The sequence below is a fragment of the Anticarsia gemmatalis genome, chromosome 14 (genome assembly GCF_050436995.1).
Source record: "Anticarsia gemmatalis isolate Benzon Research Colony breed Stoneville strain chromosome 14, ilAntGemm2 primary, whole genome shotgun sequence".
NCBI classification, from domain to species: domain Eukaryota; kingdom Metazoa; phylum Arthropoda; class Insecta; order Lepidoptera; family Erebidae; genus Anticarsia; species Anticarsia gemmatalis.
Genome location: NC_134758.1, coordinates 7,711,255 through 7,736,562, shown reverse-complemented (window position 1 = coordinate 7,736,562; position 25,308 = coordinate 7,711,255). Strand labels below are relative to the sequence as shown.

Here is a 25,308-nt window from a genome sequence, read left to right as displayed (position 1 = left end):
ATTTTGTTCACAGTTATCAAACTAAATATGTAATACGTGATACGAGCTTACTTGCAAGATGTGTAATGTATTTGGTATTTTAATCGCCCGAAAATTTTCCGAGACACTTTGGAGCATTTTCAAAAGTCAGATGTAAACAGTTTCATTTCGCCGTGACATTGTGATAGCGTTACAGAACACATTCTTATTAAATAGCTAAGATAAAAGAACAATGGGAGTGAATGAAATCTTTATCGTACATACCACTTGTTGCAAAACTACTTTCTTTTATTGTGCATAGTTCGGGAGATGTGCAGGTAGTTGTCAAGGCCGGCGGGCTGTGCTGCATCTTGCAGGACAAGTTTGTGCCTTACATCAGCTAGGATAATATCGTACCTCAATAACGTTCATTTGACGCAAGTCCGCTCGGAAATCAACCATAAAATTCTAAATTAAAGCAAAATTAACGAGATTCCATTACGCAAGACAGATTTTATGACCAATGAGCAAGTGTAGTTTTGTAAACATTAATCAGATAGTATAAATACTAATTTAGCTAGAATTTGAACAGAAAATCATGAAAACATCACAGCTTGTTCAAATAGTTGAGTATTGCTAGGTTACGTCAGCGCTAAATGAGAAAAGCATTGAAGTGTATCTTGTAGGACATTGAATTGTAAGGATTTATTAGTTAGTTGTCTTTAATTACGGTTACAATTATGGGCATGTGACCGACAATTTACTACGTTACGGGGTTTATTGCGGAACTAAACGTATCAATGGAATGGATTTTCCTATCCGTAGATGAGATGATTTGCCTCGGGGAAAATTATATAAAGAACAACGTTATCTACGTTGTTCTTTATATAATTTTCAAAATTCCAAAGAATGTTCCTGGATCTATATTTACTTACAAATGTGTGTAATATGCTATAGAATTTACGCAATAGGCCTTTCCCTTATAGAAAAATAACCAAACATGTGACAAAATCCTCTGACTCTTCAGGGAAATATGATGTCAATATTTGTTTACATTATATACTGTCAGGAGTCAACAATATGACAGTCGTACATTGCATTCATATAAAGGTATGTTGATTGAAACAAAAGGGTACTGACACACGAAATGTCATCTTTGAGCATCACAAATTCATAATAAGATTGCATTTGAATGTTTGTAAACACAATAGAAAGGCGACATGGTCGTTGTCATCAGACCGGCAGCTGCCACTCGGCCGGCTTGGCTGTAGAGTACATAAATATTTGTTCAATCATCACTACTGAGTGTGATTTGACGACTCTCAATCAAAAACAAATACGTTCGTTAAAAATACATTTTGTTCTATGATGCATCAAGCAACATAGTGTACAAGAATACCTTGTTTTTAAAGTAGGTTTTATTCATAACAAGACGTAGGTATCCAATACTGCAATTTGGTTAATAATGCTCGATTTTCCTTAACCTTTATATCTTATTTATATTAGGAAATACAGGAATAATATAAGGGTATAAAATTATATTTACCTTGACTTGATTTAGGAGCCTAACCTTAATTCAAAAACTTAACAATAATTACTCGAAACTAAATTAAACCAGGTAGAGATTTTCTTTTACGTAGAATCTCGTCTTATCCGTGTATAGAATAATGATAATTTCTTACAAAGTAACATTTCATAAGACATTCCTAATGGGAAACTTGCAACAAAATGTCGCGTTGTGAAAGCGCATTGATTTTCTTTCAAACCGGTCGCCACTGACAATAGTCGAACATGTTATAAGAACGCCTACAAACACTGCTCTGTAAATTAACAAGACTGCATAAAGACAGACGAAACTAATTATCAACTTGTATGATTAAAAAACTTACTGTTTTATCATACAGTTAACATATTATATTCAATCAATCAGTCAATTTTTTCAGGCCTTACCATAGCTTACGTTTTTAGTTCTTAATTTCTTGAATCATTTTGTCAATATAGAAACTTAAGTTCAATTTGATGGATGAAATCGCGTCCTCTGAAAACGCTGCCCTAAATGTTACTCTTCAATGGACTATATCACGAACGTCATACCTAGGTCATAAATGTGAGTGATGATACAGAACTTCTCGATAGCTAGCCGGTTCTTGATAGACGATAGTGGTAGAGCATTGCGCTTCTGTTTGTGTTATTTTAACATACAAGCGGATAAATAACTGTGACCCTTTATAATTGTAAGCTGGAGTTGAATGCACAAAGTTATAACTTAAACGTCGCTCAGTCTTTCAATCTGTCAAGAACATTTTCTCCTTCATTCTCTACTATTATTTAGCGTTGATAGAATCATCGTGGTGTTAGTTATTATCTACCACGGTAATAACTTGTCACGTTTATAAACTTTAATTTCCGTTTCGCTCGCGGTGCTTGTGTACCGTTAAGGGCATGTTAAGGCTTCGGATGCACATACAATCATTACAATCATCTTATTAATATGAAAAGGCCGTTTTACATAACACATGATTATTATACGAAGTGTCTTAGAAACTGTACTATTTTTAAACTAGTCTAGTCAAGGATGATGCAAGGTTGACATTTCAAACAATAATCGTATGTGAAAATATCACTATGGCACTCGTTTGCCAAATTTTCGAATAGGAAGTAGGCAGCGTCGGGCCGTGTACCTTTCTGTTTACGAATTGTTGAAACAGGCATGTTCGGCGTTCTGATGAGTGAGTACAGCTAACATAAGTATAGTGCCAAGCGCGTGATTTTGTTTTACACGTTTAACTGACGTCCTGATGCGTCTGCGCACTATTTTAGTTCACAAAGTGAAAGTCACGACTCAAATAACGTGTACCAGGACGTTCTCGCTTCTATAATTGCATTGTTTAACATATTTTATTAATTCATTTACGACATTGAGCGCTCGAACACGTTACGTCCAAAATTCCTCATTAAAATGTTTTTCGGTTTAAGCATAAAATACAGTATGTCCCGGATTTCGTGCGCTAATTTAGAAATCCTCGAGGAAAACGACTTTGTGTATTCGTTTTGCTGCCGTACACTTTTTTTTTACAGAAATTCTTGTTAACATTCACGTTGTAGAGTCCATAATAGAGTTCAATCAACTGTAATATTCAAACATTTCCCATTCAAATACAAAAATCGACTTGGTAATTGAAATCTTTGAAAATCAACTCGTAATGGTTAGTTTTCCTTTATATATTCTCATATATCTAATAAAAATTCAGTTGGCTTATCGCCAGTATCTACGAAACGCGTGTGTAATGAACGTAATGTATAAACGCGAGTGATAATATGGACAATCATATTGTGATAAAAATAAAAATATTTTGAGATACGGTCGCCACAGTCGATGTACTTTCGTGGAACACAGGATTGAAGTGACGAGTGGCGGCTAATCATCTATTGTTTTATGTCTAGTGATAAGATCGAGACGAGTGTCAGTCGGTTTCACTCTTTTATTCATTGTTTGCCGAGACGTGTTCGTTCAGAGCATTAACAGCAACACTGTGTGCCCGCGATGGTTACGCACACAACTCGATATGACCGCTATTCGTCCTCTGCGTCTCTCACTTTTGCCCAACCTGTTTAATTGCTCATATTAACACTAATACGCTTCTGACATTACTCCAGAATCTCCAATTTGTAAGTATATTTTTGTAATATATATTTTTGTTTGATAAACATGTGTCGTCACAGTCTATGGTGCGTTATCGTGCATATTACAATAATCTTATCTGAATACAAGTGAGCATTTAGTTAGTTAGTCGTTGTCTGGCGCACCTGGGCAAGCTCATTGTTGCTGCCTATAAGTGTCACAGATGACAGATATGTACGTAAATAACGGGATATAGTAATAACCTTGGCAGTCATATGTTCTAGTTTTGATGTCAAGGTCCAATATCCGTTCATAATCTAGATCGTTCTTGTGAAAATCTTAACTATTTTTAAATCTCCGATAAGGTAGGTATAACGTTGAATGAGTAGTGTTATTGCATATCAAACTAATTATGTAGACTTAACGCTTATCGTATTAGGCCTAAAAATATTCGAACATATTCTGAAGTTACGTAAAGTAATAAAACAAATTCTGTCTGCAGTCTGCAAAATAAAACATAAGTTTATAAGTTAAAAACAAGGAAAACCCAACTCTGACATTAAAAACTAATCTTTATTTAAATACCTCTTCGTTCTTCATTGCTATCGATTATTTAAGTTACGACTATCTATTTAATTCTCTATCAAGGACTTACTAAAGTTAAATAAAATTAGCTTCGTAATGTTTAAAATCGCCAAAAAAAACATAATTATTCATTTTTAAGAAAATAGGCTTCTACTAAATTTACTTTTAGTACATCAATCATAGCTGAGCATATAGGATGTTTATACGTAATTTGTTTTTTCTCGTAAAAATCATTAGGAGCGACTCGATCTATGAAATCGGGCGTAAAAACTGAATCCGCACTTCTCGCTATATTTTGTTTATGTATTGCATTATACAAATACAAGATACCTACCTATCTTTTTAATTCTAAATAATATGTACCTACCTACGTATTAAAAACTTTGAAGCATATAAGATGAAAAGTTATTTTATCATTTTTTCAAGGAAAGCTAATTTTCCCGCATTCGCCCTGTGTGGGGGCTCCTAGTCTCCTACCAGAATGAGAGAATACCTAAACTTTAGGCTTAATTATTCACTCATTTCGGTAAGAGATCTTTATCCAGAAATAAAAAGGCAATTGTTTTAAGGATTTTGATTTTTAATTGTAACTATAAAATCTTCTGACTACTGAAATAGTCCTATTAAATATCAAAATGAAAATATTATTTTCCAATACATCACCACCACTTATCATTATCGCAGGATTATTGTCATTTTCTCTGCACTTGTGCCACTTTCACTCAGATAACAATATTGTTTGTTTTATTTATCGTTAAATTACTATAAAAAAATCTGATTATAAACATACCAGCGATCCGATTACGTTGTTGTAGGTATTGTATTATCTCGATACTTACATCTGTTGCTAACTGTATCGTAAATGCTACAAAAAATAATTCATAAATAAACAAAACATCAACGTATTTAATGTATGAATGATATAACGTAGCAACTAATATTACACGGATAAAACATAAATGTCATATGTCAATGAATTTTTTATTATTCCCAAAACAATATTCGGAATATAATGTTCACGTTCTCATAACAATCGTGGGAGTATGTCTCATCGGTTATCGAATTGTTGATAAAATGAGGATTAAGTTATCAGAGAATGTTAAATTCTCACTATTTCGCGATAAATTAACTATCTATTGATGACGTCACTTTCTAATAAATATTTGAGCAGTTTCCATAGCAAAATGGCAGACGTATTTTGATAATAATAACGTAATGTATTTGACTTTTGTGCTAGTCTAAGTCAAAAGTTCAGAATGTTATTTGGTATAGGTATTACTGACATAATAAATAGCTTGAGTTTTAGTTAATTATGCATGGTATGAAATTTATAGATGTGTTATATTTACAAATATATCATCAAATGTATTATGAAAAGATTTTCTTTCGTAACCGTTACTACATAGTGTCTGATTATTCAGAGTCGTAACCTGAGTTTCATTGAAGAGTTACGAGGATGAGTATTCATGTGCGTTAAATAATAGTTTTGGCATATTATTAAGGAATTATATGCTTAAGCACGTGTGACTTTAAAACAGAAAGTGTCGAAATAAAGAGATAACAATCTTTCAGATTTTTGGTATCTCAAATCCGACATCTCGATCTTATTCATAAATGTTTTGTAGTTTCATCAAAATTCTCGCGGTTTTCGTGTGAAAGAGTATTGTTACTCTGTCACGTACAAGTTTGTACATTCATAACAACCATACATCCGGCGAACCGCACAAATTTTCGCGATTTCCAGTAGAATTTTCCTTAAAGTATCGTAGTACTGTGCTCATTTGTCAAGTGCGTTATGAAATCAATCATAATAATAGATTGCATGTTTCTAAGTGCAAGCCAAACAGTCAGTCGCACAATAGACTCATTGGCAACACTTAATAATATCGCACGATGTACAGCAATTGTGCCTTATCTATGGGTTCAATGACCGCCCTTATCGAACTTCTTCATTGAGCTTCTTATGACGTACGCACTTCTAATTCTAGCATGTTATGTAGCGCATGCCTTATTATTTATCTTTATATTAATGGGATTACATATATACTAATAATCTATCTTATGTGCAAACTTCAGTGGCCGTTATTAAGAATTTATCTTGGGAATAGTATTTACATTTTTTACATTACTTTAGTTTTTATTTTGCACTGAGATGAGATAGAAACATATAAAACGCTACAGTACCGGTAGTTAGTACCAATTTAAAAAAAATACAAAACTCATAGATAAACACTGTGAAAATTATTTTTTATTCTCGGTATGATGATTCAAAAATATTGGCTAGAGCATAAGATACACGTTCAAATCTGAGAAAACGAGAGCTTTCCGTTCTCCTTACTTTTTAGACGCCATTTGCAACTATGTAAATCTGAACAAATGACGACGAATCTGTATGAGTGTGTAGGAATGTCTGAGACTGAGTGCGTTGACTGAATCTTCTGCGAAGGATTCTAAATGGGCGGGCGTGTGCAGGCAGTCACGCGATTGATAACTACCACTCTATGAATAAATGGATGAACCATTCCTGTGGAAGATCTGCGCACTTTATGGTAGCAATTGCAAGCATCTGCGTATGGGTATTACTTATTACATACACACGACAGATATATACAGATACATAATTTAATTAAGTGTTATTAAACTGTTCGCTGAAATACGTTGTGGATTTTCATAATTTTACAAAAGAAAAAACTGAAGTATTCTATTCCATTGGTGAATGAAATTACCCATAAAAACCGAATTGGAAGAGGACATACCGTAATAAATAAAATTTAAATGATTAATTAAATTTTGAAATTCTCTATGATGTCTAATTGTCTTAGTAGTTTTAAGAATATGTTTGTGTTATGTAAGCTAACTGAAATAAAATCTTATTGATTAACGAGTAGTCATTCAACTATGAAAGTTATGAGTCTTTTTCAATAAAACAGAAAAATAATGTGATAGCTAACAAGAACGTGTCAACTAGCTAATTAAAACAGCGAAGAAAAGCTTTTAAAGTGATAATTTAAAAAGTAATCAGGACTTTAGCAATGAACACATTTAGTGATGACGGGTTTTAGAAGAACACTTATTTTTCACTTGACTAATTTCTTGGATTTGCTATCATCGGATCAGTTTACACCCAGATGTCATTGCAAAGGTTATTCATACGCAAATATACATCGTGTGATGTTTGATTACTAACTACAGTTCTAGGTATCTATAGGTATTTTCTTTATATTCAATTAAAACATTATATTTGGTTCTTTGACAAAATATTATTTGTTAAAGGTTATCTTTCAAGTGTAAGTACTTTCTCTGTTTACATTATGTCACCTTCGGATGCAATCACCTGTGAAAGGCATCGTAATGTTTACAAACCATCACTTAACTTACCACCCACTTAACGATAACTGAGATATCTCCTTTGTTATATAACTACATAAATATTATTATTAGTTATCAGCCTGATAGGGGAAAACCGGTCACATAAATTAATCTATTGGAAGTTTATTATTCTTTATAGTGTTCTGTTGAGCATCTATTGTTATTGTTTCCTTGTTTTGTGTAATTTCTCCATTTCTACACATGTGAGGGGCTCTGCGCATGCGCCGCGGTAGGCCGTGTATTGTTTCTCGCAAATCGTGTAGTAATTGACTCGGGCATTATTTATGAACAATAACGAGTGGCGTGGTCGGCTCGCGGTGCCCAGCCTCGGAGCGGTGACCGACTCGCCCTGATTGGATAATGGCGTACTGGCCACCGATGCATTACTGAACTATATTTATCTGAAAATGTACCCTCCTACGATTTGAAAATAAATCATCAGCTCTGTTTAGTTTTGACGCAGTGGGGTCTGCCCACGTAAGAGGAACTGTATCATTCAAATCACGTCGTCATCTTCTACGTAGCTACGATGAATGGAGAAACAAAATCACTGCGATTATGAATTCATTCCAAATCGAATCATGGATAATTATATTTTGGGTAATTCGATATTATGAAAATATTTTTATACCAACTACATAGATACTTAAAAACTATTACGGAGCTAGCAACTGAACTGTTTACCCAATAATGCAAGCAGCATTCGGTCCAAAGTAATATTTGCTCACTCATTAACTGTTTGTCAATTTGTGGTAGAGTACACAATCTTATCCTAATGTTATATCACAATTATTGTATGTCCGTTCCAGAGAACAAACTGTCCGTTTATGTTTTAATTTATTCGTGGCACTAATACCTTGGGCTTTTAGAGGCTTGTTTCAAGACAGAATTGCATACCAAATTCTCCTATGAGACATGTTACTTCGTAGCTTGAATGGTATTTGATTAATGTAGAACCGGCGTACTGTGTACGAACTAGAAAAGTCTAGTGGCGACAGTACATTTTCTGTGGGTGGTTTATATATCGCTACAGCTAGACTTGTCTAAACAAATCAAAAATAGTATGTCTCCCGAAAGCCAACGATATTATGAGTTATCCCGCGGTCGTCATCCGGCCGGACTTGCGTGGACTTGCGCCACTCGCCAGATGCTCCTCGCCGCCCGCGCTGCTCCCGCTCTTCCCTGACGTAGGGATCTTGGCACCGGAACATCATTACGAAACATCGTCACGTACACTTCCGAAATTCGCAATACATGCATTGCTGCACCCCAAAATAACAGGATAAATGAGCTGTTATCTACTATGAATATATCATCCTCACGTCAAATGTCACGCGCACTCAATTTCGCAACAGCTCACTTTAATTTAGTCCAATTTTATAACAAAACAAAACGCAAACAAATAACAAAACGGTTGCGGTTACAAACGATGGCCGTGTTCGGGTGACAAATCAAAATAAAAGAATCATCGTTGTATTGAAATTATCTGACCTTTCGCCATTCGAGTGTATTAATGGACGGTGATTGGTAGGTTATTGTTACATACTTCGCTGGTTGATGCTTCCAGTATCGGGTTACTATAGACGTTTGTTATCAACCACATTACACTTTATTGACTTGATTTATGCGGTCTCAGAACATTATTCCTCGAGGATATAGGTATTGAAATGTAACATAATATTATACATTATAAAAGATTTTTATCAGATGATTTTCCGAGAGCTCACATTGGGGTCAAGGTTCTGCGACCCAGTTTAGTGTCGCCTTGGAAATAGGTCGGGCACTGACCTTCGCCATGTCGCGACACTCTTCAGAAAAGTGTAGCGCTTTCCTTGAGACTTGTGAGATATGTAGGTGAAATCTTAAGTGCCAACAACAATATTAATGACGCATGCAAATACCTTAGGCGCTCATTACAGTTTTATGTCATCGCGGTATGGAAGATAATAAATAATTCTAGTTGACATGAATGCAATATGGTCTCAGGTGCTTGTTCTATGTATTGAGTTTGAGTATTATCTGGACTGTGGGCTGCTGATCACAGAGAGCCAGTGTAGTTGTATTATCTTATCGAGGTCGTTCACTTTTGACATTCAACTTTCATACGTGATAGTATGGAATAAATAGCTCGCGAACACAACCGTATATTCGCAAGAAGAATGACAGATATTATGGTATTCGATATAGTATTCAATTACCTATTAATTTAAATAATCTCGTCCCTAAAAGCTAGTCGATCATTATTCATAATTTTTAAATGAATCACTATTAATAGTATTGAATCAGTAGATAGCCTAAAAAGTTGCTTCGATCTCTGAGTAATCTAACGAGCCACAATGAATACGTGTTGGCAACAATAAAAACCTTTCTCTGTATAATTTTAGCTCAGTCGTATATGGCTGTTCATATAATAATATGTATGTAAGCTGAAAGTATGAAATTCTTGTACTGTGTATGCAAATGTTTAAAACTTACGATCTGTGTTTGTGCCAACATGAATAAAATAACCATCCAGGTCACCTTTAATTTATAAATAGCCACAATATTTTTTGTAATATTCCAAAATGTTGGTATTTGTACAAAAGCTCGATGTTAATAGCGAATGTATGATGTTTCAGACGCAGATGAGCGGTGATCGCGCCGGGTCGCAGTGCGGACTGACCTCACTGCTGCCGATGTCGTGCGGGCGGCGCGCGGCGGCGTTCGCGCGCGACCTCCACTCCCGCCTCAGCAACCTCGGCGGTGCCCACGACGACGACTGCGAGAATAGCTGGCTCACCAGAGACTCCACCACAGCACACCGACCCACCACATCCACTAATCAGAGAGAACTCGACACCTTCTACGACTTCGAGTTAGAGTGTGAGAGCCCCTCCAGCCCCGTAGACGAGGACGAGCCCGGATTCCCCGAAAGATCTCCCACCGAAGAAAATGAACCCGCATTCTATGATGTCGATAATGAGCCTGAACAAAAAGAGCAACCTAAGTTTTTACTGCCACAACCGGATAAGGCGAAAAATGGTTTTACATTTTCTACAGCCTTTTATACGGATTGTCCGCCCGTCAAACTTCAACCAATTCCACGCGAAAACGGTCACGCCGATAAACGCTTGTATTCCGCTATGACATTTGAAGGTTGTGCGCGACAAAACAGCCACGATGAAGTTGATTGTGCAGTTCAACCACCTGTGGTCGTAGAAACTGACCGGCTAAGCTTATCTGCCTTCCAATGTTTAACGCTGGACAGTGACTCTGAATTCGAATCTGCTAAAAGTGAACCCTCAGAAGCTGTTGATGAAGTCATCCAAACTGAAAAGATTTTCGAAAATAATGTTATAGAAAATGTGGAAACCCTTTCTCTTGCTGAAGTTGAAATACCACTCGACGAGGAAGTGCTGCAAGAGGTAATAGAACAAGAAAACGACACATGCAACGAAGTTATAAAGGAGCCTTTAGAAATAATTACCAGTGAAGTTCCTATTGAAAAAGAAGTATCGCCTGCGCCAGAAATCGAGCCGTCCCTTTTAAGTGCTGAAGTTAAAGATGAAGCTGATGAAAACCAGAACGAAGGAGAGGATGATCGGCCTCAGCGCGTACGACGATGCTCTTCCCTCAAAACAGGGAAGACGCCACCCGGCACGCCGGGCCGCAAGAAGATTGTACGCTTTGCGGACGTCCTAGGACTTGATTTAGCGGATGTCAAAACATTTATGGATGAAATTCCTGTCATACCTAAATCGGCGTACGACGATCTCACCGGCTGCGATGTCCAAAGTGCGCCACCGGTGCGAACGCCGCCACGACTCGGTGCTCTTACGCTAGTACCACTATTTCAACTGCCGCAGGAGGTCACCGATAAACTTGAGACCCTCAACGTGAGCCTGGAAAGCGCGCGGGTGTGCGACGGAGTGCACGTCACAGTGTGCGGCTCGGTACGAGTGCGAAACCTAGATTTCCACAAGACTGTACACATACGCTATACAATGAACAAGTGGAGGACATACACGGATCTGCAGGCCACCTATGTACAGGGCTCGTGTGACGGCTTCTCGGACCGTTTCCAGTTCGTGCTGTACGCGCCGGCGATATCGTCCGGGCAGCGACTCGAGATAGCCGTACGATTCATGTGCAAGGGCCAACAGTACTGGGACAACAACAGCGGAGCCAACTACTGCTTCGACTGCCTGGCACTAGGCGCCGTGGCGCCAGCATCAGGGGCGGCGGCCCCGCTTCACCCCACTGTGGACTGGCACCCGTCGTTCTACTGAGCCGGACGCGGCAGGGACTGCTGCGATGAGTGGTGACAGTGAAGCAGCGGCGTGCCGCGGGCCGGCGCGCCGCCCCCGGCCGGCAGCCCCGGCGCGAGCGCCGGCGGCCGACCTCCCGATCCGAAGAGGCTTAACGTTGTAAAGCGTACTTGTGATATAAATTAGACTAGGTGTAGATATTATAATCCGACGAGTGTGCGACTCGTTCTCAGAGTGCCATTTTGCAGTAGCGACGTTCGAGTTAATGTAAATTTTATCGAAGTTTTCGTTTCGTACTATGTTAATGTTAATGTAGAGTAGGTCCCCTAGGACAATAAAATGTGATGTAGAGCGGCGTGTGCCGCGTGCGAGCACTCCTTGTACATATTGAGAGAGATGAATTCTGAATGATATTAATTAATAATATTTTAATACATTTTTTACGACACTATTAGACGTTTGTAATAATATGTCGAATTAGGAGTGTCACCTAGATAGACAGATTTTATTCACATAACTCCTTATGAACTGTAGATACTATGTTAATATTGTAATGAATAGTTTATAATAGTGTCGAGCTGTCGACGGTGACATAATATCCTCCTTGTTAGATCATTTAAAGTTTCAGAAAATTGTTAAAGTAGCTGCGAAGCGTGTGAGACACATGAATGTTGAATGAGATGTTTCGATACACAATGATATATAAATATGCGAATAATAATATAACTAAACATTTTATATGGATGTTATAATCTGGATATATTTATATTTTATACATATTTTATAATCACGGTATCATGACATACTTCCTACGTGAGAACTGATAAATAATAGCCAATTGTTGATTCAGTTTTGAGATTTTAATCAAATGAGACTATTAGAAATTATGGAATTAAATTATTGTTAATTTTAAGCGATATTATAATTTATTTATTGGGCCGACTTTTATATTTTGTATATGTACCTGAATTCTTAAAACGTGGCCATATTAATTTTATAACAATTTGAATGCTATCCTTATGAACTATTATTGTTACTCTTTATAATTGACTCCTGTTTTATAATAAATACCTACCTAATAAATTAATGTGCATAATTATACAACACTCGTTTCAATTTATTACTACTAAATCCTCGTACATAATGCTTAGTTACGCAATTAACTACTTTATGGACTTGTTACTCCTAGTTACTAAACACTTTGTATATAATATTTAATTCCTTGACACAGTTTTCCTTAAAGATTTATTGTAATTTTTATAATAATGAGATGACTTTACTGTAGGTACATCAGAATAATTCAAAAGACATTAGTGTAAATATTTGTATTTTATTGGAATTAAGTTAGGCATCTAGATGTGTAGCAACAAAGGTCTAAATAATCTTAAATGAAACAAATTTTTAAATTAATATTATTTAATCATATAATCTTATCAATAAGCAAAATATATCACAATTACACTTTATTCTGATCATAATAAATAAGTCCGCAGCATTAGGTACAAGATCATAAGCAGATCGAGTTAAAGGCTTTAACCGTACACTACGAATAAGTGAATCTGCTTAGTTAGTGGCCATCTCTATAGCTACGACATTAAACTAAAATATACACAAAACAAAAGCTGAACTTATAAAGATTGCTGCTTAAAGATAAATCAATATGGACATCACTTATATTAGAACTAATTACAATAAATAGTCACAGTTTTATCGCCAAAATGGCGGCGATGAAGACTTTAGTAGCACCTCGACGAACCTTATGGCGAAGTAATAAAATTCTCGTCACCATATGAATTATATCGAAGAGAAAGCGAAAGAAGAAATAGATCACTGGTCTACTAGTAACTGTTAAGAAAGTCTACTTATCACTTAACTATTGAAGGTCTGTAAGATACTATACAATTATGATTAAAGAAAACACAAGAAAAAAAAAGAACACAACAAGACAAGAAAAAGGAAAATTAAAGGTACGTGAATCTGTAAGATTCCCTAATTAGTTCACACATCACTTGCGCATACAAACATAACCTAGCAAAATCTAAAACAGTCTAGAATCGATGGGATACCCATCAGTTACCATGGTTACACCCTTCCGTTTCTTCTCGTCCGCCTTCTCCTCCCACTTCTGGTAGTGGGGAGGGTGATGGTAGGATCCCGGAGGGCTCTCAGCTGCATATGAAGCCTCTGTTTGCAGAACTCATAGAACTCAATTTCCCTGGTGAAGTTTGCGCGGACGATTTGCTTGACTGCTTCTGATACTGGTGGCTTGAACGCGTTACGGTTGATACGGTTGAAGGTGTTCAGCTCCTCTGTAAGTTGACGTAATAAGCAGTTAGTAGGGAGTAGGGAGGAAGTGTTAATTATTGACAACGTTTGACCGTTACGCTAGTTATGGATCACAGAGTAGTATGCTAGAATTACTTCGAAGACCTAACAATATTTTTTCTGGTTACTATGTAGATTGATGTGTGGTAGATTTAAATCAAAAATATTCACTGAAAAGTCGATGATAATTACGATATGATCCCGAAATGCACCTCGCCAGCGTCGTGGATCCAAGGCATAACCGCTCTCATCCCCTTTCTTATACTAGGACGAAGTAATCCTTACACTGATTCTGCTACTATCCCATAGAACGTAACAACTTAAAGTAATTTAGTGTATGATATAAGTAATTTTTTTTAACCCATTACTGTCCCACTGCTGGGCAAGGGTCTCCTCCTAAACGAGGGAGGGGTAAGACCTTAATGTCTATAACTATTTTAAAGTACTGTTAGCTTACCCCAGTATAGTTTGAGTGCTCCTCTGAAGAACCGAGGCACGTATCTCTCGAGAGCCATGAGCGTCGTGTTCAGATGTTCGAGCACGCCGACCACCGCGTACTGCTCCTCCACCACCCGCTTGGCGCGCTGGAGAGCTTCCACACTGTTGAATGGCCTGTAAAATATAGAAATAACAGGAGGTAAGTTACCTACTAATATCTGAAGACATATCACTTACACCACGAATCAGATTCAACAATTCAATTCTTAGTTAAAGCCGGTACTATCAATATTCTATTCCGAAAGTCCGAAATCAATGTGTTTTATTTATAAAGGAAGAAGATATGGAGACAAAGACTCCGTTTTTAGATAGATTAGATCCTATAATAATCTGCCGAAATAAGTCTATAGTTACTCCTCTCTATACAAAAACCCAAGAGCCGATTTAATTAACGACGATAGCATTTTTAGTACAAATAAACTTAACAATCGCTGAAACACATGCCAACTATTTTTAACTTATCACGTTTGATGTGTCATAAGCAAAATAAATAACAATATAACAAGATAATGTTGTATCTCACTTATCAATTAAAGTAAGTATGTACACTTGACAATTGCCAAATATGACTTCACTAGAGGCCGCCCGCGACTCCGTCCGCGTGGAAACCCTTTCCGTGTAATTTCCGATCCCTCGGGAACTCCGAGATAAAAAGTAGCCTATGTGTTATTCTGGGTTTTCAGCTACCTACATACCAAATTTTATTGTAATAAATTCAATAGTATTTGCGTGAAAGAGTAACAAACATCCATACATACTCACAAACTTTCGCATTTAAATTATTAGTAGGACTAGTACATTTGGCAACTGTATTATTACACGAACTACTCAATTGATCAGGCCACTTTTAACGGCAATTGTGTAGGTAGCATATGGCGTGATAAACAAAAGGGGAGCTTGACACGTAAACAACTATTGATAGAAGAATTGGTAATGCGAGGGGTTCCTAATCTCGTGATATTAATCTATTAGTGGACGGCACGGGATGTTCTAGGTTATTTCTGGTCAAGGTTGTAGAGTACCTATAGCTTTATATACTTTTTATATTAGTGTGGTATGTTTGCCAAAGTTTCGGCTATATGCAAGCCCGTATGCACATAAAGATTACTTAAGTAGTAAATGTATAGGTATGGCTGAATTTTCATACCTAGATAGGCAGTACAAGAAAACTATGCTGCCGGTATATGGTTAGTATAAATATGTAGATTGTCGACTTGTCTTATAATGCCAAATAATGATATGTATTTTTATGTAAGGTCTGAAGTATTTTAATGTTAAAGACGCTTGTGGCTAACTTTAAAACTAAATATACTTAGGTATGGTACGCGCGAATGTAAAATAGTTGACGATGTGAAACATAGATGGCGCTACACGTATCATCTTGTGTTTCTTTTGGAACTGATAAATCCTACCGTTATATCATTGTATGCCAGGTATTTTTGCTTTTTCTTTCACTATAATGTAAGACAGAACGAATTAAGGATTTCCTTTTTGTATTTTTGACATAGTAGTGCGCCTTCATTAAAACGTATAGCAAAGTATCTTCATGCATCGCAAACCGGCTCACACTAGCCGGTACGGTTAGTTCAACACTTTATTGATATTAAAAAATAATCTTACCATTACTTGTATCAAAGAACAATTTTGCCTTTAATTCAAATTTACTTCAAAATAAGTATTTTTTTTATTAAAGAGGCTATTTTCGTTCGCTCTTCCCTTCCAATGACCAGTAGTACAGGTATTAGCATAAGATTACTATGAAGAATAATACTTACGTGCACTGAGGCTCGTGTCCACAGAAGAACAGCGTCTGCCGGCGATGGTCTCCGATACCCTCGTGCGTCTCGCCCTCGATGTAGCGGCACTCACGATCACCACTCAGGACGCAAGTCTCGAAGTCCTGCAATTTATTAAAATAACACATTAATATTTGAAAAAATTATGAAATAGAGGGAGAGTTATGTTAATATAGCTAGAGAGTATCCCAAACCAATGTCAATCAACGTATGATTATGATTAAAGCAACGCGGGTTGCCTAATTACTGAAAGTCTACATGAAAACGATTATAACGCGGTACCCAAGGTACGTTAAGACGTTTAAAACTTAGAAGACGTATCTACACAACTAGAATAATTTATTAGTTATTTAATTACTAATTAGACATAGGAAGTAAAATCTAAAATTCCATTAATAAATTTAGAATGTCGGCCAGCGGTCTTTGGGCGGTCGAATAACAAATTCAAATATTCCATTTCCTATACATCCTATCATCAAACGTTATCGAAATCGCAAGTCTGAAAGCGTAAACATATCCGCCATTGTGAAGTCAGTTGGGACATAAAGACATTCTGATTAAGTTTTTATGTAAATAAATTAATATTCAGTGGAACATCAAATGGCAATGTGTAACGCCTCGGGAGGAAACATGTTGTTATTATATTATACAAGCAGTGATGAACCGTTCATTGGCAAATTAACTTTCAACGGATATAACGCCTTTAATATAGTGGTACAGCAATGTTAATTATTAACTGCTTATTAGACCACAGCTCTAAATACTAAGCACGTTACAATTAGTTTTTTCCTAAAACTAATTATATCGTCAATTTTTTTGTTATCGCGAAACTAATTTATTTTTTGCACAGTACTGAGTGGGTGATCATATGACGTAGGCGCGAACTGAAACCTATTCACATAGTAAATAAAGTTTTGTAGTTAATATATTCTGTATGTGTGTGGCGGCAACATGTTAGGGGCTCGTAATTATATCGTTTATCAAATAAATTAGATCTGTTCTCGTAATTGTGATTCATCTGCAGGGGAATGAGTTTGGTAAAGCAGTTAATCTAATAAGTAAAACATATGTGTGCCGGGCCTTACTAACCTCATTAAAAAGGTTGGAGATTACGAAATAAATTTTCTATCACAGCACTGCTTTATGGAAAATTTAATTTCACGAAGGCGAAAAGGAGATAGGACCTCTCTCATACAATCTTGGGCCGGCTGTTAAATGTCATTTGTAGCTTGATTCTCTACCCGATAGTAATAGAGAATCGACTATCGACAACCGGCAACCTATCGAAAGTTGTTATATGAAATCTGACCAACGCCTCTAGCGGGCGTCGTAGAAACTATTTTTGCAGTTCATTTTAAATGTCAATCTCTTGATACTCGATGGTTCCAATTGAAGAGAATCGCGCTATAAGTGTCATTAATTAGCTAACAGCATATTATCAAATGATCCTAGAAAATATTTAGAATTATTATGTACAGTAAGCAGAGAATTATTGCTTATATTTAACACTCCAGGGAAAACTAATTTTCTATTATACGTGTTAGACCCTCCGTAGAAGGCGAATACTCTGTCTATTTATACGTTACATGATTAAAGGGCTCACATTACCCATTGTGGTGTTCTCGCGGTCATAAACGTCAATCGATTTATCAAACGCAGTAGATTGATCGCCAATAGATAACTATCTAATATCAAATTGATGAATACGATAAAGTAGATACCGCTCTTATAATGCAAGCAAGTAACATAAAACAAGGGCAAATATTTTTCATCACAGAGATTGACTGTGAGTCTTCCGACCATAGAAAAGAAAAATGGACCAAATAAACTGTAATTAGGTCTTTTTACTCAGCCACGGTTTGATAAAGTGAAAAATATTGTATAGCAGAACGTTTGCAGGTGCTTCGAAGCTCTATTTATTTACCCCTTTGAATAAAACAAGCGATGTATATTTACGTAAAAAAAATAACGGAAAATCTTATAGTATTTTCCACGTTATTCCAATAAAATGGCACTTTAAACTTATATAATATTTTTTACAGACTACACGCTGTTTCCTAATTTAAAAAGTCATAACTTCTTGTTTTTGTCTCCACTCTGACTTCACGCCTTTTATGACCGAAGGTTTAAACAGAGGTGTTTAAATACTTCCAGTTTAAATACACGACCATATTTCCAAATATTGATTTACGAACCAAAACAATTATTAAGAATACTGAACAGCAAAAAAAAATGAATGTCAATTCCTAAAAACCGTCACTGCTACTGACATAAATAAAATAAATTTTAAAAAGCAACAAAATAAAGATTCAACTCCGTCTAAGAGTCATCGTCCAACCACACTTCGATCGAGTCCCAATCAAAAACGTTCTTGAATTTAATCATTGTTATTTATTAACGATATTGAAGGCAGTAACGTACAGAAGTCAATTGGATTTCAATATCAATGAAACCATTTAAAAATAGGCGATCATAAAGAAAAGTAGTATAAAACGTTAATATCGAAATAAAAAAATACTTTTTATTACTACTTTGAATCGTATCAAACAACTAATTGTGCAGTTGTAAATCAGTATACCTTGTTGTATGTGCCCATTCATGGTAGCGGCACAGTTACACCGATTCATTACAAAACAATAATTCAATAAATTAAATAATAAAGTAATTTGGCGCAATAGAAGCCCAGTAATAAAGTGTAATATTAATCCATTAGATAGTGTACAATCAGCTCGTTAACTACTCTCAATGGTATATCATCTCCCACCGATACATTAACCCAATTAACAGATGAGTCGTTAGCCGGTAACATTGCGATCGGTTCAATCTACCTCTCAATGTAACCTGTCGATCGTGAGCATTGATTCGTGTCGTACTAATCGCACGAAGCCGTCGTGACCGACTGATCTCCACTCTTGTCTATGGGATCCGACAAAATGAACGTTTTGACAGCTCTAACGGGCCGCGTCACACTTGAAAAATGGGATTCGACACAGCTAATAGTGTAAAATTGGAAAATCGGATTCCGGAAACGTCCTGATAAGGTCATACGGTAGATTGACCATAAAGTGGGTTTGCAGCGCAAGGAAATCGCTACAGTATGGAACTATGGGAACTATCACTTTTAAATTCGACAAGTGAGTGATGGTTATTGATATGATCACTGCGCTAATGGTCGTTATAAATTTGCTTCAGACAGATGTGAGACGGTGCTCTTTCTATTGTTCGTACAGCCACCGGTAAAAACAAACTGTGCTAACCGATTATCAGCCAGCACGTTTATTGTTAACCTTGTTTTTTTATTGTTAGGAGCACCAAAGTATTCGAGATAATAGATTGAATGATATTTTGAATAAAAGAAAATTTTTTTAGTATTTCAATTACTGGTTTAAAGGTTCTTGACATAAACGCAGTAACGAAAATTGCAAACACATTTACGAATCAAATACGTAACAATATTTTAACATTGATCGTGCGTTTAATTCAAGTGCTTGACAACTTACAGCAGTTGCTACCTAAAAAGAGGCCTTCAGGCGGTTCAAATAACTCTTGAAGGTCAAACTCAGACCGAAAAAACCTTCTCATCTTACATAACATAAAAAGACGAGTAAAAAATGTCATCATGGTAACCCTAGTAGGAGTGCTAGGGATCAACTCTTGCGCAGTTAACGGCGCGGCACGTGACCGATTGTTCGCAGATTGATGCGCAAATTGACGCACGGTCTACCGCGAGGACCCAACGCGTAAACAAAACACTTTTTATACGCTCTGCTTGAAGAATAAAAATACAATCATGATTGAATTGTACGTCAGTGACCATGAGAAGAAAGTTACTTACAAGAAAAACAAATAAAATGAAGACACAATTTGAAAGTCTCCATATCAAATGTCAGTATCTGCTGTCTATAATCCAAGTGAGACGTCAGATAATTTGACAACTTCTGACTTAAAACAGCGTAAGCCACACGCAACAGGAAGTCTAAGTTCTGTATGCCTAACCAAATTGGTATTGTTGTAAAATTTAAAATAGCAATTTAGTAACAAACATTAGTTAGAAAGTTAATCAAAGAAAAGTAATTTAGTTATGGAATCGTGTACATTATGTTACAAACGACCGAACGAAGTCGGGGATAATTTAAAGTCTAGGTTTCAGTGTAATTTCGCCCTTCTGGCACAATATTATTCGATCAATTTGTCCATCACAAAGGGTGTAATTTTGATAAAGCACCTTGCACATGAGCCGTAAACGCTAAAGGCTATAACAATCAGTGCTCCTCGAAGAGGCTGATCAGAACAATCTTAAGATGATTTTCACCGTTAACAAATAAAAAAATACATCTCGTGAACGGAGATCATGTCACGACTACTTGCAGAAACAATAAAAAATCTAATGGCCGACACGTTCTCATGGCGGAGTAAGAAAATTATGAAAATATGTAGCAAGTAAGTAGGTAGGTATTAGACTCGTCATGAACGTTTAACACGCATTATGATCATGACTGAGTAAATACATACTTGTGTCAGTGAAATCAAATAAAGTTTTAACTGCACAAAAGCAAACGTTTTCTACAGAATTTCAACATTGGTAATTTTAGTAAGCCGAATTTATTTTTCCTTGCGTGTCGTTGCTGAACTGGAATTAGCATTTTTTCTAGATCTTTTTCTTCTGGTAACAGGTGTGGTACAAACCTTTTTCAACCAAGCTGGATCAGGAAGCGGCAGATCAGGGAAGACCCGCTTCCTTTCAACGTAGTACCACGGCGCACGCACGTAGTAGTACCATGAGATCACTCGCTCCACCGGGTCACGGACCACGTTCACGTAAATCGGATTTGGGTAGCCGTATCTGTGAATAGAAGAAAATAATACAATTAAAGTACTTCAATGTCGCTATAAAAGTTTAATTTTCAAACTAAAATGATCGTAGTTTGCACTGATGCGTGCGAAATGGACACAGAAAAATGTAATATTTGAAACTAGGTAATTAACATTCTGCTCGACAAGGCTTGGTTTCTGTTTATTGTTTGTATTTTGCATTGAACTACTTAGACTATAATTTAATGTAGAACAACTACACAGTAAATTATAATAAAACTAAAAAGATATGAATGCAAGCATTTTAAGTGTCCATAGAATTAAATGTAGCCCAGCAATTCCGTGCCACTGCACTTCTCATGACTGCTTACAATCTTAAAGCTAAATGAGTGTGAAAGAGAATTCAATTGAATTTAAAACACAAGTAAAAAGTTAGTGCGAATGCCTGATTTTGGATCATTGGCGAATTCGAAGCACTAATGAAATTTACAAAACTAATTAGGAATTAACTTTACCGTTGTTCACAATACTAGTACAGTAATGCAATTAGTGCTATAGAGAAAATACGGCAAAGCTACACCGAAACGCAGCGTCCGCCCTCAATAGTAGTATCGATGAACAAAACAATAGACTTTAGAATTCAACACGGTTTTTGCACGTGCTTGTGTTGTGTAATTACTCCTAACAAGAGAGTTATACGTACAACTCCGCGGTCGACTCGCCAATTAATGTCTTAGATACATTAATCATGTTATGTGTCTACAACCAATAGAGTTTGGTGCATTTTGATTGATGTCCGAGAGCCGGCTTCATATGGCCGAATGAGTCAATGCCTCACAATGCGTAGTAAATAGCTGTATCGATATCTTGACTGATAGTTGTAGGTCTGTTTTTGTTCTACGTCATTGATATAGCGCCGGATACCGCTAGCTAATGTTGGATTTGTGGTTTTGAAAGGTTACTATCCCATTTGTATTCAATAGTTTCGTTGTAGAATTTAGTCTGTAATATAGTTTATGCGTGGAACGTTACTGAGCGCGAATGCCTATAAACTTGAGCTGTATAAAGCGGAGCGACGTTTGTTGTTTATTTCCGATTGCCGTGTAATTTGCACTCTCTCATCCCGCGTCTTAGTTTATTGCTGGAGGCAGGAGGCACGTTGTTTTTCTTTAACGCAGGCTGTCTGTTGTGTAGGTCGCCCTTGGCTTTGCAAATTGAACATCGCTATAAATCTTGATTCATTATGTTTTCTGAAAGTGACTCTACATTTTTTATTTTTACCATGTTTTACTTACTAGTTACTACCACTGTTTTCACTTTGTCATTATTTATAGGTAGTTTCTAATTTCTGGTACAAGCATCCTTCTTTGTCATATAATATAAATTATTTGTAGCACATTTATAACTAAAGACATTTATAGACCAAGAGGGAGACCCAAGACCACGTGAACAGAAGTGGTGCGGCGAGACATGTGAGGTTGAGGAAGACGACGTCAAGGATAGGGCGAAGTGGAGGGAGAGTGTAAGGAAGGCAGATCCCACTATTATATGGGACGATTGGCCAGGGACAAAGAGAAAGAGAGTAGCACATTTATTATTAGGTACCTAATTAGTAATACATGTTTACCTGGTGAAGTTAGTGTAGCACACGTGTTTGATGTATGAAGCGGGCGGCGCGTATGAAGATACCAAGCTCGTCAGTATCTGTTGATCCGCCGGCGCCAACCGAATTGTCTCCACTCGCTGAACTGCGTCACGGTGGAAACCTGAACACCAATACAATCACAACTTAATATTAGGTTCCTTGTCATTCATGCAAATATCCGTATCATTAATACGCAATTATTTATTTTCACTTTAAAGCCACCTATATCGACCGTTTCATTCTCATATGGAACTTGTGTTTGTGTGCCTTTGATCTGATCGTCCATGATTTGCAAGTTAGCGAAGTCCTTATCGACACAAGATTTATTATTAGCGCGGGAATTCTGGAAAAAAGGTTTAAGAGCCTTTTCCTTTCATCGTCCATCAGTACGATCTCGCGATAATGATGACCGATTAATTGCCAATCATTAAATATCGCAGCCCACAAATGGTATAAGGCATTCGTTTCTTCTCTCACATTCCACGTTTACTTGATTATCAGAGAAATTAGGGTTCAAAGTATTTTAATTGAGCATTTCATTACTGCATTAATTTAACTTTGGAGGCAACTCGACCGTTTGCATTTATTAGCCATCAAGATTTTAATTAAATTAAATGCTTTAGGAGCTTACAATGTACCGATTTAGATTTACGGTAACGATTTTATGCGAGGCCTCTGCGGGGAACACTTTATGTTCTAAGTCTCTCGAGAACAAAGAAGTTGTTTAGTATGCTATCGAGTTGTCATGAGGAAATAACGCCTTACACCACTAATCAAATAGAAGATAATGGCTGCCAGTAATGTATACGTCTTAAGGTAATAATAATGTAACGAAGTACTACCTACTCTGTGATCGAAAATCAACAAATCAATTAAAAATAAAAATAAACACGGAAACGTAGAAAATCTGTCATCATCAACTTCTTTATACCCGCAGGAACCTTGAATAAGAGTGACATGATAACACAGTTTAACAGCTAACAGCAATGCTTCGTTTACTCACCAAACTGATTTCTAATAGCGAGTCGTCTAAGCAGTTCCATGAAGGTCTGACTGCCGACCTTGGGTACCCTGTTAAAGAACAGGATCTCAGCGCCAGCCCTCGCCGTGTTGTTGAGTTCCCAGGGCTCCGGTACGAGGAGCTCGTCCAAGTACTCCTGTTCCTCTTCCAGCTGCTGAGAGTCTTCTGGCTCAGCTTCTAGAGTACGCTGAGGTTTGCTGCGCTCCTGGACACAAAAAAAAGAAATTTATAATTTGTGTTGAAGAATACGTCTCGACAGATGGGTTACTGCTAGTTGATTTCCCTATGAATGAAACCAATTCTTGTAGGATACCAAAAAATCCTGTTATCATTGACACCAGATTATCTCAGTTGTCTTCTCTGTAATAATTAAGACCATAGGTCGTTGTATAGTATGACAACTAGAGAGCTTTGTATACAAGATTCTCGGCTGTTGGAATTATACAACATTTTGTTTTTCAGAAATTAGAACATCAGTGATGCAAAGGTTAATTAATGCAAGTAACGGTTGCCTGTTTGAATAAAAGAGTTTTGGAAATACCTGCTAAGGCTTTCCAAGTGGTCTGGCTATAGTTGCTAAGTGCAATCGACTCTAGATATTTTGGTTGTTATACTATATCGCAAGTTGTACTGCTACAAGTGTCTCAATTAAAAGAACTCAGATAAGTGGATGCCTTGGATAATTGGTTCGTGCATCGTGCGTAGCGCGTGGAACATGTGTAATGATGTACCAACTTTTACATAATATAAGTACGGGAGTTAAGCAATGCGCCCTAATACCGACATTTTGTACATACTTTACAGTTATTTACTTATTTAGAACGGTAATCTTAATGGCTGTTATATAACTTAAGGTAATGTAAAAAGGTTTATTTACGTCGAAACCTCTTAAATAACATGGTAAGATGTTTATGGTTCTAGTTTATTTCTATTGAGTATTTGCCGACATTAAATGTACTCGTTACTCAGTGCCGGGTAAGGACTATCTGATGCCTTAAGGAATTCACGCCTTTGGGTCCATCAATCCACAAGTAGACAAGTATCGGAATCATAACTTTTAAACTTTCGCAATGAATATTAATTTACGAGAAAAAGTAAGTATTTACGTTAAGTCCCGTATGTTTCTATATCACGTGTTTTCTAAACGACCAAGAGTACAGTGTACCTACAGGAAGATTATGTGTTACATACGTCTACAATAAAAATGAAGAATAATCGCTAGAATATAATCTGGCATTGTCGCTACCAACCACGTTATTTTTAAAAACCGTGCTTAAATTGGTTTTCACGGATAAACAAGAGAAGATTTAAAAAAAATACTTTGCTTTAAAATTACAGAAAGACTCCATAATAACTTTCATTACACGCTTCTAAGATACCATTTAATAAATCCTTTTACAAGACTTGGAGCATGAAAACGAACTATTCGC

The 25,308-nt window shown here is 36.6% G+C and overlaps 2 protein-coding genes across 7 annotated transcripts in view; one reads left to right on the top strand and one right to left on the bottom strand.

Moving 5' to 3' along the window:
- Gbs-76A (Glycogen binding subunit 76A) overlaps positions 1-12,876 on the top strand; it is a 47,893-nt gene extending 35,017 nt beyond the window's left edge. For 3 of the 4 annotated variants that reach the window (XM_076122549.1, XM_076122548.1, XM_076122546.1), the window contains exon 2: positions 10,153-12,875. In XM_076122549.1, coding sequence (XP_075978664.1) covers positions 10,159-11,802 — 1,644 coding nt within the window. In that variant the 5' untranslated portion in view covers positions 10,153-10,158 and the 3' untranslated portion in view covers positions 11,803-12,875. Of the gene's footprint in view, positions 1-10,152 lie in introns of all 4 variants that reach the window. The other variant, XM_076122547.1, reaches the window with a different exon arrangement.
- A 290-nt stretch (positions 12,877-13,166) lies between these two features.
- Positions 13,167-25,308, bottom strand: part of pip (heparan sulfate 2-O-sulfotransferase pipe) — a 74,191-nt gene continuing 62,049 nt past the window's right edge. For all 3 annotated transcript variants that reach the window (XM_076122672.1, XM_076122673.1, XM_076122671.1), the window contains exons 5-10: positions 23,861-24,083; positions 22,840-22,978; positions 21,087-21,243; positions 16,380-16,504; positions 14,564-14,718; positions 13,167-14,090 (exon numbers count right to left, since the gene is read on the bottom strand). In XM_076122672.1, coding sequence (XP_075978787.1) covers positions 13,864-14,090; positions 14,564-14,718; positions 16,380-16,504; positions 21,087-21,243; positions 22,840-22,978; positions 23,861-24,083 — 1,026 coding nt within the window. In that variant the 3' untranslated portion in view covers positions 13,167-13,863. The remainder of the gene's footprint in view (positions 14,091-14,563; positions 14,719-16,379; positions 16,505-21,086; positions 21,244-22,839; positions 22,979-23,860; positions 24,084-25,308) is intronic.